General features: G+C 39.4%; 1 protein-coding gene across 1 annotated transcript; it reads right to left on the bottom strand.

Moving 5' to 3' along the window:
- Positions 1-1,128: 1,128 nt before the first annotated feature.
- On the bottom strand, positions 1,129-12,916 carry LOC111073936 (protein phosphatase 1 regulatory subunit 14B). Its single transcript, XM_022366504.2, has 4 exons — positions 12,522-12,916; positions 3,003-3,274; positions 2,867-2,941; positions 1,129-2,797 (listed from the first exon to the last, which is right to left on the bottom strand). Exons 2-4 carry the CDS (start codon positions 3,213-3,215, stop codon positions 2,714-2,716), a joined length of 372 nt encoding a protein of 123 aa, XP_022222196.1. The 5' UTR covers positions 3,216-3,274; positions 12,522-12,916; the 3' UTR covers positions 1,129-2,713.
- Positions 12,917-13,578: the final 662 nt, after the last annotated feature.

Here is a 13,578-nt window from a genome sequence, read left to right as displayed (position 1 = left end):
TGATGCACCTAAAAATTAAACCCAAAAACTTTGTGGTTTTAGCTTGTTATCTGGAAAATGTTAAGATTTTAAACGCAAATGTGATGATTTTTGTGCGTTATTTTTAACGAATTTTGACTTTAAAAAATCAGGAAAAGTAGACAAAAAATTATATCCTGTGTTCTTTATTTTTTGTTTATAGGTGCATTAATTTGGCGTCGTTTAAGGTATTGTTTATTAAAAGCTGTGGAGAAAAAGTTTAGCTAAACTTGGTTGACCACTTCTCCGAAAATCACATTTTACCGTTGCTGGCCCACCAAGTAATGCTTGTTTTAACATTTTTGAATTTTACATGTACCAAAATTTTCTTTTCCACGTTATGTTTTCTGTTGATACATGAACTTCAGATTTTCAGTAAAAATTATGAAAAGGCCCAAAACGTTGGGGCAGCAACGTTTTAAGCGGTAAAATGCGATTTTCGGAGGTTTTGTCAACCAATAGATTTATATGAGCAAAACGTTTAACGTCGCTGAATTGATAACCTTTACAAACAAAAAAAAAAAAATAAAGGACCCAGGATATACTTTTTTTTCGACTTTTCCTGAGTTTTTAAAGTCAAAATTTGGTTAAAAATACCGCACCAAAATCATCACTTATGCATTTGAAAGCTTTACATTTCCTAGATGATAAGCTACAACCACAAAGTGTTTGGGTTTTATTTTTAGCTGCATCAATTAACTTTTCAGAATGGCAAAGTTTATTACAACCAAATGTAAGATACTTAAGCTATGTGAAAAAAAGAAGCGCTACCCCTGAAAAGAGCATACAAAAAAATCAAGTTTCAAAAAATACTTCCAAAAAAAGTTCTGCATAGAAAAAAAACCATAATTCCTTATACAATTTTAAAGCCCCCAAATCTATTAGAAAAATTCGGTTTGGTTCCTTGAGGAAAAAAGTTCGATTTTGTCGAGTAATGTTATCGAATACGCACAACTGCCAACTTGCTGGAAAATATTTCCCAAGCATACTCTGCGACAGTATCGATAGGCATCGATAGGCAGATATCGGTATTTGAAATGCGGCCGTTTGGAAGTTTGAATTATATACTATGAATGAAATTTATTCTTGAATAAGAAAACTCCAGAATTGTTTGTCTAAAGCAATCAAATTTTTATTGTAAACTTTTCAGTTGCGTTTTATAAATGTTCCTTTAGCTTCCCTTTTAGTGTTTCTTATATGTCTTATAGCGTGTACTCGCACGAGAGTATGGGTGTGCTTTAAATGAGAACTACATAGGTGCGTGATTAAGTGCATGCTCGAGTTTTTTAATGCTAAGGGTGCTTGCTTAGACTGTTATGTTTTTGTAATGGAAATATGCGATGATTAATTGTTTAAATAGTATGCAAGTAGCATTTTCAAGATAAGTTTCTAATACTTTTCAGTTCTGATAGAGAGAAGAATTGGCATATTCTGTGTATTGATATCCAGCTATAATTTTGTATGTGCTTAAAATTGTTTTGTAATTATGCACTATACCCTCTACCCCAGCTATTTCCCCCTTTTGCCATATTGAGCACATTTAAAATACTTTTACGTTAGTTTTTGATTGACAGGGATCTACTAGAAACTACTACAAATATTCGTTTGATGTAGGTGTACTCGTGGAGCGAAGAAGTGCCAAGTCAATGCTTTATCAAGGTTATTTACAAAGTGTTGGGTATTGTTAATGCATTTGAGTATATGGTTTATGCTGTGATTGGGGCTGTTCCTTCAATATTTATTTACAATTCTGGAAATTGTTTCGTTTCATTTTACTTAAATGTGTCCTTTAGCTATCGACCTGGATCTTTGGATCTTTAAAGCCCAAATCGGTTATACTAAAGGTACAATAATAACCATTGTAGAACCACTTTTCCTCCAGTTTCGCTCACTTAAGAGAACGAAACGAAAACCGTGTGATTAAAATTTCTTTTTTGCCAGGCTTTACTGTGATTCTGCACTCAATTACTGTTTCTACTTGCTAAACGACTCAGCACGTAAGCTTTCCCTCCTACTCCACGTTTTGGCAGTGAACCTGAGCTTTCATCTTTGTCTTGGTGACATCTCGACTACGTTACAAGAACCGCCGGTCACCCAATTGTTTCCTTTTTATAATTAATATTTAATAGATACATGATTTAATGGTACTTTAATCGAGAGCACGTTTAGTATGGGAAAATTTTTGCGAACAACCAGAGTGTCAGTGAGCCCCAATCTCGCGAATGGGATGATCTTTCTTCCAGAATGGAGCACAATATTATTAATTTCACTTAACAGGCTTTGCTTCTTTTCGATTTCAATTAAGCATACCACATTCGTGTTTGCTTTCAGGCCATTACATGTTTGTTTCTTTTTATTTAAAAAATATGTTTCATCACAAAATTGATGGATTCACGTTTATAAGATTAGGGCTAGCGATCTGGTTATCGGTGACTTAAATTAGACACAACTTCAAATTAGTCAGCGAAAAGATCCAAACTATCAACTAAGGTACACAGAAAACATCGAGACAAGATCAGAATAAGTAAAATTAAAGATTTGTAACTGAATTCCTTGTTCTTTGATATTCAGGCTAAACTTAGGTTCCTAGTTATTTATTGTTTGTCTGCATATTGTATTGCAGGTTGTATTGTTTTTCTGCTCAATGATTTTGCTGTGGTTTTTTTATGTGTAAGAACCTCAAGGGGCTGCAAATTTACAGCGTCTTTGCGCGATCCAGCAGGTCGCTGATGAACTTCGATATGTCCGATTGCGGGCGTTTGCAGACTGATAATAATCTCTGCAAATAGAAACCACCACCAAATATATAAGCATCGGATAAGAAACGGATAGACGCGGATCTACTTACTATGAGATGAGATTTCCTTATGTCATCTGTGTCCATGTCCAATATCTCGTCAATGTCCACATCGATGGCATCGCTCTGGGGTCAGAAGTTTTTCGATGTTAGTTACAGAATTCACGATTTCGTGCTCTATGCTTACCGGTGGATCAAAGAGCTTCTGCAACTCGTCGTAGAGCCACATCTCCACAGCGAGGCGCTTGCGGATGAGGCTCATCTGGTGTGATCCGTATTTGGCAGTGAGGAACTTCTCCCTGCGCTCTTTTACTTCGGCCCCCTTCTCATTGAAGTTGACGCGTAAATTTGTCCTGTTGGGGGAGCGCTCACAGTCGTTCATCTCCAGGCCGCACTGCATTTTTCTATTGATTTACTGACACAAGCTTCGTTTAATGAACCTCAATTAATCGGCTCTGCCTGTAATTGAGGAAAACAGTTGTCAATGGTTGGTTGGATGGATGGATGATTACTTGAAATTTAATCAAACTAATCAAACTCTGCAACTGTAGGCTCCTCTACCAGAGTTCAGCTTTCCGCATGCGTCACACCATTTCTCTTCCACCAGAGCTCGGACTCAGCCATCTGAGTTGTGGATGTGATGCGAAGACGGCTGAGCCTGAGACCCGTTTCTGGCCCTAAAGGCATTCTCGAATGCCCGCATCGATGAGTCACCTAACTCCCTGCTCTTCGGGTCAGGTCTGATTCATGCATTCCATTATAAATTATATGTTCGTACATTTGTGTACTGTACTTTATCTATGCCCACGAATTACGATGACATGCGAACAGGAATAATTGCTAACATGTCACGGCTTTGTCCTATTTCTGAGTACGAGTATATATGTATATACATGTGTGTACATACCCTCGCTCTTATATACATATGTACATACTTTTAACAGTTAATTAACTTAACGTAAAATTTATGGTTCTCTGATTTCTGACATTTGACTTCTGGGGGCCATGCGATTTGTTTTATGTATGTACATATGTATGTGTGTATGCACAATCATATTTAAATATATAAAACATCGTATGTATGCTGTAGCTGACACCCGTTAATAGTGAAACCACACGAGAGGAAATTAGATTTGTTAAAAACTTAAAAATCGATGCTACATCGACATTTTCAACTTGTGCTTTAGGAATATATGTACGTATGCACAACATAGATGTACTTAATCCTATCCGATTTACAATATACTCTGTTAGAGCTCTTCTAGGGATATGAATACATGTACATACATACATACAAATAAAACCGCTCGGTAACATCATCACATAGTATGATAGTACCATCCAGAACAGTACCAGTACCAAAACAGATTCAAGTATTTTTCCAATTGGTTCTCTCAAAGCAATGTTCCATTTCCAAAGATTTAGCCATATGGTTAATTCAATTAATTGACAATTTCACTTGAAGGGGAACTATGTTCATAAAGTTGTATGTACATAAATATGTAGCTAACACAGACTTGGTAAGTCTCTTCTGCATTACCTGAATAAAGTGGAAAACATGGCTGAAATTCACCCCCTAGGCGTAAGTTTAATGATAATTTGTTCGATACATGAAAACAAACTCTCCATGCTAAGAATAATGAACATCATAATTATGCAATATCTTAGAATTGAGACATTTACCTTATCGAGCACCTAATCGGCAATACCAAAATAAAATATGCTCTTCTAATTGCCGCAGCTTTTTTTTTTGACGATTTTAATTTCACCACATTTTTTCCTTTTCCACCGAAAAATAAAGGTCAACCCCCCAAATGGCTCAGGCCCAGGCCAAGGCATCAGAATAACCAATCCCGCTACCTGTCGCCCATTCGTATTTCTGCCCCAGCTGCCACCCCACAGGCGCACAATAAAATAAATAAATGCCGAAATCAGAGCCTTGAAACTTCCCATTTGGCACACAAACGATTTAGCAATGTTACTCCACTTTCGGTAAATAGTTTTCTTTCCTCTGCTTTGAGTGCTTGCATTGTTGTTAAGGTATTTTGAGCATCAGCTGAGATTTTTCCGCATTCACCGCTAAAAATACATACCCCGACCCCGCTGAAGATAGTGGAGTTTTTCGATATGTGCGAAACCTGATGCGGGGCTCGCTTAATCCCTAGAAGTCATGAGCAATTATCAAACGGACGTTTAACTTGTCACTTGCATGTCAACCAGCCGGCTGGATGGCAAAGAGAAGTACGAACCCAAGCGGATTGCATGGGCGGTAATGTGAGATTTTCCGTAGGGGAGCTCCGCGAGCAGCTCGATTTTCCAAGGGCCTTGCGCCGGAAATTGTACTAAATGCGGTCCGTTTGGCCTATTACTTCGAGTCGCACTGTGGCAATAAACCTACCTGTAAGAGCGTAGTTGTGGCTACAAAATGTAGGATATTATATCTTCATTGCTCAATTTATTTTGATCATAAGAATATATCAAAATGTTTCAGATAAATATGACTAGAGTAATTTGTTATAAAAATAGTTGATCTGATTTCTCAAGAGAATCGAGAAAAGGAAGGGAAAAATATAGTATCGTATCTCTTTTGAAAAAAGTTTCACAACGCTTAGCTCTAAAATGGTTTGGAGCGGCAACGTTAATTGTGGGATCTAATAAATTATGTTGACTACCCCTAGAGAGATATCTGAGGAATTTCCACATATTTTCCCAAACTCTGAAGAAACGAGAGAAAAAACTATTTGACCGAAGATTATCAAGTACGAGATAGTGCGGATGGGATGTGGCTGAGGTGGGCGGAATATAAAGGTAAATTATACGAGTACCTTTGTTATTATTGCTTGCCACATCTGACGCTGGGGCTTTGCATAAATATTATGTTGAAATGCCTCAAACAATGCGGCCGTAACATGCAACATGTTGCATGTTCAGCGGCCAGAAAAACAACAACAAAGCGTGTGTAAGGTAACTGCGAATAAAATTGTATCATCGGAGGCACAACCACTGTACAGCGTTGCAGAAACTTCCGGAATCAGTGGGGAATATTTCCCACATGTGGCCGGGGCCCACCTGGGGACTGGGCTGGCTGCCGATTTGACTTATGTAATTCTTTTCCTTTCTGTTTCTTTTGTTTGTGAAAGGAAACAGAACCATCAGCCGAACCCGAACCCGAACACATTACAGTTGCATGCCACTGCAATTTTCGGAATAGTTAATGTATTTCAAATCGATTCGAATGGAACAAACCCCATGACTGATGGTAGATAGATCCACGGCTAGTATTAAAAATTAAAAATGTAAATTGGCACAGACTTTCCACAGACCCAGACCCAGACCCAGCCCCTGGCTCGGACTCTAACCAATCCTTTCACACATACAACTGAAAAGTCAATGTTAATATTTAAGTGATGTCTGCAGTCGTGGACATGGAATTGATACATGGATATCAAATTATCCTTAGCCGATTTTCAGACGGGCATAAAATAGGCTACGAATCATCACAGGCCAGGCTATTTCCCTTTAGTTGATGAGTAAATAAAATTCGGAGCAAAATCAAACCAGAAGCAGCACCTGAAATGTGGTCAGCTTTACCATTTAGCCTTCACAGTTGTCCAAATGGTTTCATCTAACTCGTAGCCATTATCCATTGGATCTGATTAATCAAATACTGTGTAACAAAACGGCAATTAATTAACGTATATTTGATCAGCTATAGAATGAAAAAATGAAATTTGAATTAGAATCAGGTCAAATTCGAAACGAAACAATTCAAATGATTTGACCTTGAGAATCATACCCAAACCATCCACAATATAATGCCAAATAAATGCAATTCGCATGAGTCGCCATTCCACAGAGACCTTTTGGAGTTTGGTTTGCCCTAAATGGAAATAACGTTTTTGGGCAGGCGCCAAACCAAACGCAGAGTGCATAAGGCTCATGCTAATTTCAAGGTAATTATAGATTAATTATACATCAGACATCATAACACTTGCCAAACACGCAATTCGAAACTGATCTAGAAAATACGAACATTTAAATAGAATTTTGAATGATTTCCAGTAATGGAAAAACTGCATAATTCAGACTGGGGCTTAATTTTCTTTTAGGTTTCTGCTACAAATCCCATGTCCACATAACAACAGCTCCTTCAGCCTAATTTGCATGTACATTGTACATATATGAGTAAGAATGAGACAGAAAAATGGGGATCAATAAGTATCATAAGAAACCAAATCCGAAAAATCCAGTTCATCGAGTCGGACCCAGACTAAGCATGGCATTAACCTACATACATACATATGAAGAAACGGTCGATACTGATTATATCTGTGGGTCGGCTTTTGGGTTCTTCTCAAAGATTCATTCAAGCCGACATTTTCACAGACCATACTCGAGGGAAAAGTGAAATGTGACGCTTTTATGCTAAAAAGCCTACGAAATAAAACTAACAAAGAGCCAGCGATTGTTTATGCAAATGCTCAATGAGTCGCAGCTCGCAGCTTGTAAAACTTCCAAAAAGATATGAGAAAAGTCTGTCCAGAAAGTCAGAGCTGAAATCCAGTTTATAAATATTTTGTATAGAAGAAAATTTAACAACTTCAGGCTGGGGTCCAACTGATATTGTAGAGACGCTAAACTTGAGCTTAGTTTCATGACATTAGTCATCAAACGGTTTATTCAACTGCCGGCTTATCAGCCAGACAAAACAGCCAGCTAAGCTACAATAAATAAAAAACCATTATTTGAGTTACAGCCTCATTTGAATAGATCGAGGCATTACATGGGCACTACTGATAACCCACAGATGACGCTGATTCATGCAATCTCGAAGCATATTCAGTCAGGGGAGAATCAACAGAACAACACAGCCAATTAATATACAAACATACATATGTACATTTATATGTATTTCCTTTGTGGTTATTTTGTATACTTTGGACACACAGCTAGCTAGTGATTGATTGGTGGGGATTGATTCTATCCCAGTTAAACACGCGCCTGTCATTTGATCACCCTGAAGAGCATTTTCGACATTGATAGGTCGTTAATTTCTTTAGAAAATATCTCATTCTCAAACCAATTTGGCAGGGGAATCTCTTAAATAAGAAATATCACAAGTTAGCCAAAATCAGTCGCTGATAGACACGATCTATACGATATATTCGTTTCTATATTTTAATTAATCGAATTAATCAATGAGCAACAGTTGTGGGACATAGTTTGATTAACAAAAAATCGTATGAAACTTAACAAAAATTCAATAATTCAATTCAATTCAAAAATTCCATTCAATAAAGAGCTGATCCAGAAAGCGTTCAACAATTATGTATAATGAGAAGACACAAAGCCATGCAAGTTCTCGGGTTCCCAGTTAAGCAATCACCTCTTTTGGATGCCTGGGGCTGACTCATTTTTTGTAGGGAGTAAGTCGAAATTGCTATTTTCGGTATATTTGCAGGCGGCTTGGTTCTTTTAATATTCAAAAGCAAATTTGTCTTATTGGTCAGCCCTCTTCTATGTTTTTTTTCTTTGTAGGTCCGAAAAGGGGTTAAAAACAAGTTAAAAACAAACAGCCATCACATTAAATGCTTCAAGAGTCAGCGTTATGGATAAATAATTACAAGAGAAAACACCTACGATAAATACAAAGATGCGAAGAAGTCAAGTAGCCGGGCCGAGCGGCCATTAGGTAGGCAGCCAAGTAGCCAGAAAGCGGTTGTTGACCTCACTGGTGCCAGAGACAGAGCCAAGAGATGGGCATATTCAAAATGCTTACTAGGCAAAATACTGCCAAAACCAAGTTGTCATGGAAAAATTATACGGGCACTGGTTACCGGTTACCGGTTACCCGGCAATACTATTATTGAGTTGTTCAAAAAGCTTTTCCTCCCCACAAATTACCTTTGGTAAATGTTTGCCCACTCCGGCCAAGAGTTCTTGGTACTCGATGTCTTGGTAAAGTAAACTCTACTCTGGCGGCCTACTTGACGTGCTTTTCGGGGCGGAAAAAAAACAAATAAAATAGTACAATGGACTAAACTGTTTTTCCAGGCATTGTATACGTACAATATTTGCTGGCTAATTTATGGTTTACGCAATGGTTGTGTCGTTCTTGGCTCTCGGGGAGGTTGCGTCATGGAGACTGTGAAAACGCTCGGATAGGTGTGAGAATTCTCATTGAATGATGGGCGCAAGTGGAATAAAAGTTTTGGCGTTTATAAATAGATGGAATTGAGTCCAACGCATTGACCAATATTTTGCAACGCGACGAGAAGAGCGGAATCCTCTGTGGGTTCTAATAGGGGGAGATATTGTGAAAGATATAGAAAAAATGACACAATAGATACTCGTACCATATGCCAGAAACAGATAATAAATTGTAACAGAATAATAATCTATGAGAAACTAAGATATATCAAGTTTACCACATGAAGATGTCGTGTAATGTTGGAGACATCCGAAATCTTATTCTTGACCACAACCCTGTCAAACCCGATATCGGAGAAGGTGCAGTGTAGTCCCAAATGCCAAAGCAATCGATAATGGGAGGACTGCACGCAATTCAAAGCCACATATGTAGGACCTGATGAGGTTCTATGAAACCGAAAGGAGCAATCATCAAATGTACACATAAATATCTATAAATAACCAAAGTTGTCATTGTCAGCCACTAGGAACAATGGGAATAAGCCACGAAACATGGCAGGTGGAGTGAAATCACGAGAACTACACGCAAAATGTACGAGGACTGACGGGCTCAGCTCCATCGCTCCCACCTTATCCCCCCGTTGAGAACTTATTTATGATTGCCTCGCATTACATAGTACAGTACTCGTCGTATAACAGCGATTCTGGGCAACACAAAACGATTCAAAAAGCTCCCCCTCTATCGGTAAAAATAGTACATATGTACATTGTACATTCATACATAGATGTATACTGCATCCATATATAGGGCCATTTAATTGTGTTTACAACTGCAGCTTTATAGCTGCAATCACAATACAGGCAGCCTCTGCCCATGTCCACATTCATTGCCAGCTGTCGGCACAGTATTAGAGTTCAAAGAATTGTGCTCTCAATAGGGATTCAAGTCCGTCTATAGGATATTTGATCGTTTTTTCAGAAAAACGATCCAAAAAGAGCAGCGTATACTCACATTATTTTGAGGAAACTATTTAGTTCTCGTATGTAAGACCACGAGAATTTGAATTGTGTTTATTTATTGATTTGCATATGGCAAAACTATTATGTACATATTCGTATCAGTTAACGCAGCCCCTCTGAAATAGAAGATATTTTGAAACAATTATGGGTACCCATTGAAAACAGCATTTTTAATAGTTAAGGTTAGTTAAATATGCATATCCTCTTACTATGCATTGAGAGTTTTTCAAATTGCTTTCATATTTAAACACACCCTCTCAAAGGCACAATCATTTATCATTATTAGCTTCAGAAATAATTCAATCCAATGGCTCGAAATGCATATCAAATTGGACACTCCTGGCCCTCGACTAGCAAAAAACCTGCCCGAAATATCCGTATCTCTCCGTCTTCTTACCTGCTGATTCCCTCATATCATCTGTCAAACATTAAATTCTTCTGTTAATTTTCATTTTTGAACGAGCGAATAATACTCGAACATTTCCGTTGCCAGATAATAACTCCGTGTCTGCAGATAACATTAATGCCGAGCACGTCGCCTGCTACCTCAAAAAACCCGAAACCCGCAAAGAGAACAGAACGAAACACAACGCAAAATTGCTTATTAATCTGTTTGACGAAATCGCCAGAAACAGACATTTAAGAAGATGAAGATACGTTTGCTTTTTGGTTTTGTGTGTGTTTTCGCCCGAATTTGTCTTGTTTGTTTTCCGTAGGCTATTTCTGGCCTGCACAGTATGTTTTCAAATGTTCAACGCTTTATTGTTTGGATTCAGGCATTATTTATGACCGCTTTAACATTTGCTAGATTCAAGTTCATCGCATGATCTATTCCCCAAGTGAAGAAATTTCTTGTAGAGACCTTCAGGGCAGATCCGAACAAGACAAAGCGTTTATCTCAATCGACTAATCAGCCAGCTGAACTTCAACAAGTAAACGGATAAATAAAAGCTGTATCTCTAAATTGATTTGGGGAATGTCTCGCGTCAGGCCGGACAACAGAGCCAGAGATGAGGTCAAAGCCAGAATCATGCAGAGGGGGATACAGACCCCCAGAGATACGCTCGCAGAACGTGCATTAGGCATTCAAGATACTCGTAGGTATGTACATACTCGTATGAATGTACCTCAATCGGTGTCTGTAGCCGTTTGTGAGTCGTTGCAGCTGCAACATTGACACTTTCCCAGGCCCCAGCACCCTGTAAACATATCGATTGAGAAGACAAAGGCAAAAGGCACATAGCACAAAGGCAAAATATGCAAACATGTCAGAATCAAGCGTCGTGTGTCCAATACTCAATGTATCTCGTATCTGTACGTATCTGTATCTTGTGGGGCTTGTGTTTTTGCTGGCACTGCACAGTGATTAGACACAAGCGGCGCAAAATGTTATGACTGCGAATAAAACCAGGTTACAAAACGCAGCAGAGGCATAAAGAAATTACAGCTGACGACATACTTTGGCGGAAATTTCGTTAAGGAGTATCCATATGTATGTACTCTTATATATGTACGAGTAAACGAGTATATCTAGACATCCAATAAACAAAATGCTGAATGATGTAGCAAGTCGAGTCTGCGATTGATAAAAAGTCAATTAAATAGAATTACACACTCGTTCAAGTACGAGTATCTCGTGTCTCGGGATGTGTGTAGCTGCTCGAAGAACTCTCTTCGCAGAAGAGCTTACTAAGGCATAACAAAGGATGTTTATTCAACGAATAAGATGTAGTCTATAGCCAGACTTCACTCTGCCCACACTAAATTTGTAATATCTCTTCGGACATCGCTGCATTTGATTTGCAGGCCATCATGGAATCTCCGTCTCGCCGATGCTAATATCAATTGAAGCATGTTCTGCCCCTGCCCCTGCCTCAGCCCCAGCAACAGCCAACAGTCCCAGGCACAGGTCCACTGGGGAGTGGAAGCGTGAAGCGCAGTTGCGTTTCGTTACGTTCCGCTGAATGCGTGGCCAGAAGCGGCAACAGCAGCCGCCGCACAGACCACCCTTCCATGCCAATAAAAGTCCCACATACATACATACATAGTATGTATGAAGTTGTAAATATCGTAGAAAAACAGAAAATAAAAACGTTAATAATAAACGAGGCAGCAACCACTACATTAAATTCCACTGCTCAACACGCACACACTGCCCGTTGGTTTCTACTGGCGGCTTAGGCTTGGGCCTCTATGCCGCAATGTTTGGGGATGGGATGGGACCTGATACTGGGATACAGCAGGTGGCTACGACAGGCACGCTTCTCCTGGACGCTCGACCGGCTGAGATCCACTCGACTGGCCAGCCAACCAGGCAGACTCATGTACGAGTTGTATGAGCAGATCAAAAAAAGGTACAACTATTTTCCGGTTCTCGACTGCGAGGAAAGTTCTGGTAGCACAGCCTCTGTGGACCAGGGAAATTTTTAAAATTTTCTCAAGTTTGTTCTACCGAAAAGTAAGTATCTGCAGAGCAGATGCCACAATTATAAATATTATAGCACTAATATTCGCTTTAGATGTTAATAAAATTTACTTTTTGGCAATGCTCCAGCGATCGTTTTGGCTTAGTTTATTTTCGAATTCGATTGGATGCTGTTTTCAATTTTCAACAGTCAGAAATTTCACTTGAGGGTATCTTTAATTTGTTTTCTTCTTCTGCTGTGGCCGCTGCCGCTTTAGGCTTTTCCACTTTTCCGCTGTTGCGACTTTCTGCTCAATGAAATTTTCATTTGCACCAGAGCACAATGAGGGCAACCGTGTGGCAGCAACAAAACGCAAGCACTCGCACACACTCACACGCGGGACGCAGTGAGTTTTTCTAACTGTTTGTTTATGAGGCGGCAAGCGTGGAGCTCGGTAGCTTTCGGAATGGAGCTGGGAATTCAAGTGTAGCACGCGCGGCCGGTGGTGAAAGACTAAAACTGCAAACGGAAAAGTATCTGGCGGATACACACCAAAGTCAGCTGCCCCAACATCTCTGCGAGAATAACAGTGCGAGAGAGAACTGAAAAGCTCCCCGGAGGCGAGCTGCTGGCGTTCAGTGGTCCGAACGCGTTGATTTGAAGGCCTACCATAGAGAATTTATTGATGAGTGGAGCATGGCAAGTGGCAGCGGATGACCGGCCCACATGATGGGCTCCGATGGTTAGCAGCATAGCAGCATAGCTTCTGACATATATTTGGATTCTCTTTATTTTTGGTTTTTGGCTTAATGGTTTCGGTAGACAAAGGCAAGCTGGGAGGCATGCGAGACTCGAGATCAGTAGATTTATGGACTTAACAATCAGCTTTGGTAACACTGTCCATGCCCCAATAAAATTTGGTCTTAGGGTTTTCCCATAACTTAATTAAATATCGAACACACGTCGTTTTGCATTGCATCTGCTCTGGATGTGATCGGTTGCCTGGTGCCTGTTGCCTGGATCAGTGTTGCGTTTACAGGCCATCTAAAAGAACATTATCATTTGAAGGCCTATATTGAATTAAATATTACATTTGTTACGGCTGTAAAAATGGGCTTTTAGGGACAATACGATCTGTTCCAGGAGAAATCTGAGCTAACGTTGGGCGCAAGTCTATACAATCGCTGC

Source organism: Drosophila obscura, unplaced genomic scaffold, assembly GCF_018151105.1.
Source record: "Drosophila obscura isolate BZ-5 IFL unplaced genomic scaffold, ASM1815110v1 contig_9, whole genome shotgun sequence".
Taxonomy (NCBI): Eukaryota; Metazoa; Arthropoda; class Insecta; order Diptera; family Drosophilidae; genus Drosophila; species Drosophila obscura.
The sequence above is the reverse complement of the archived record's forward strand: the minus strand, read 5'-3'. Positions and strand labels throughout refer to the sequence as shown.

Coding starts and splice junctions, on each gene's coding strand:
- LOC111073936 (XM_022366504.2), bottom strand. CDS start 3,215: ATGCAGTGCGGCCTGGAGATGAACGACTGTGAGCGCTCCCCCAACAGG. Junction 2,942..3,002: donor AGAAGCTCTTTGATCCACCG/GTAAGCATAGAG, acceptor TTCTGACCCCAG/AGCGATGCCATCGATGTGGA. Junction 2,798..2,866: donor TAAGGAAATCTCATCTCATA/GTAAGTAGATCC, acceptor TTCTATTTGCAG/AGATTATTATCAGTCTGCAA.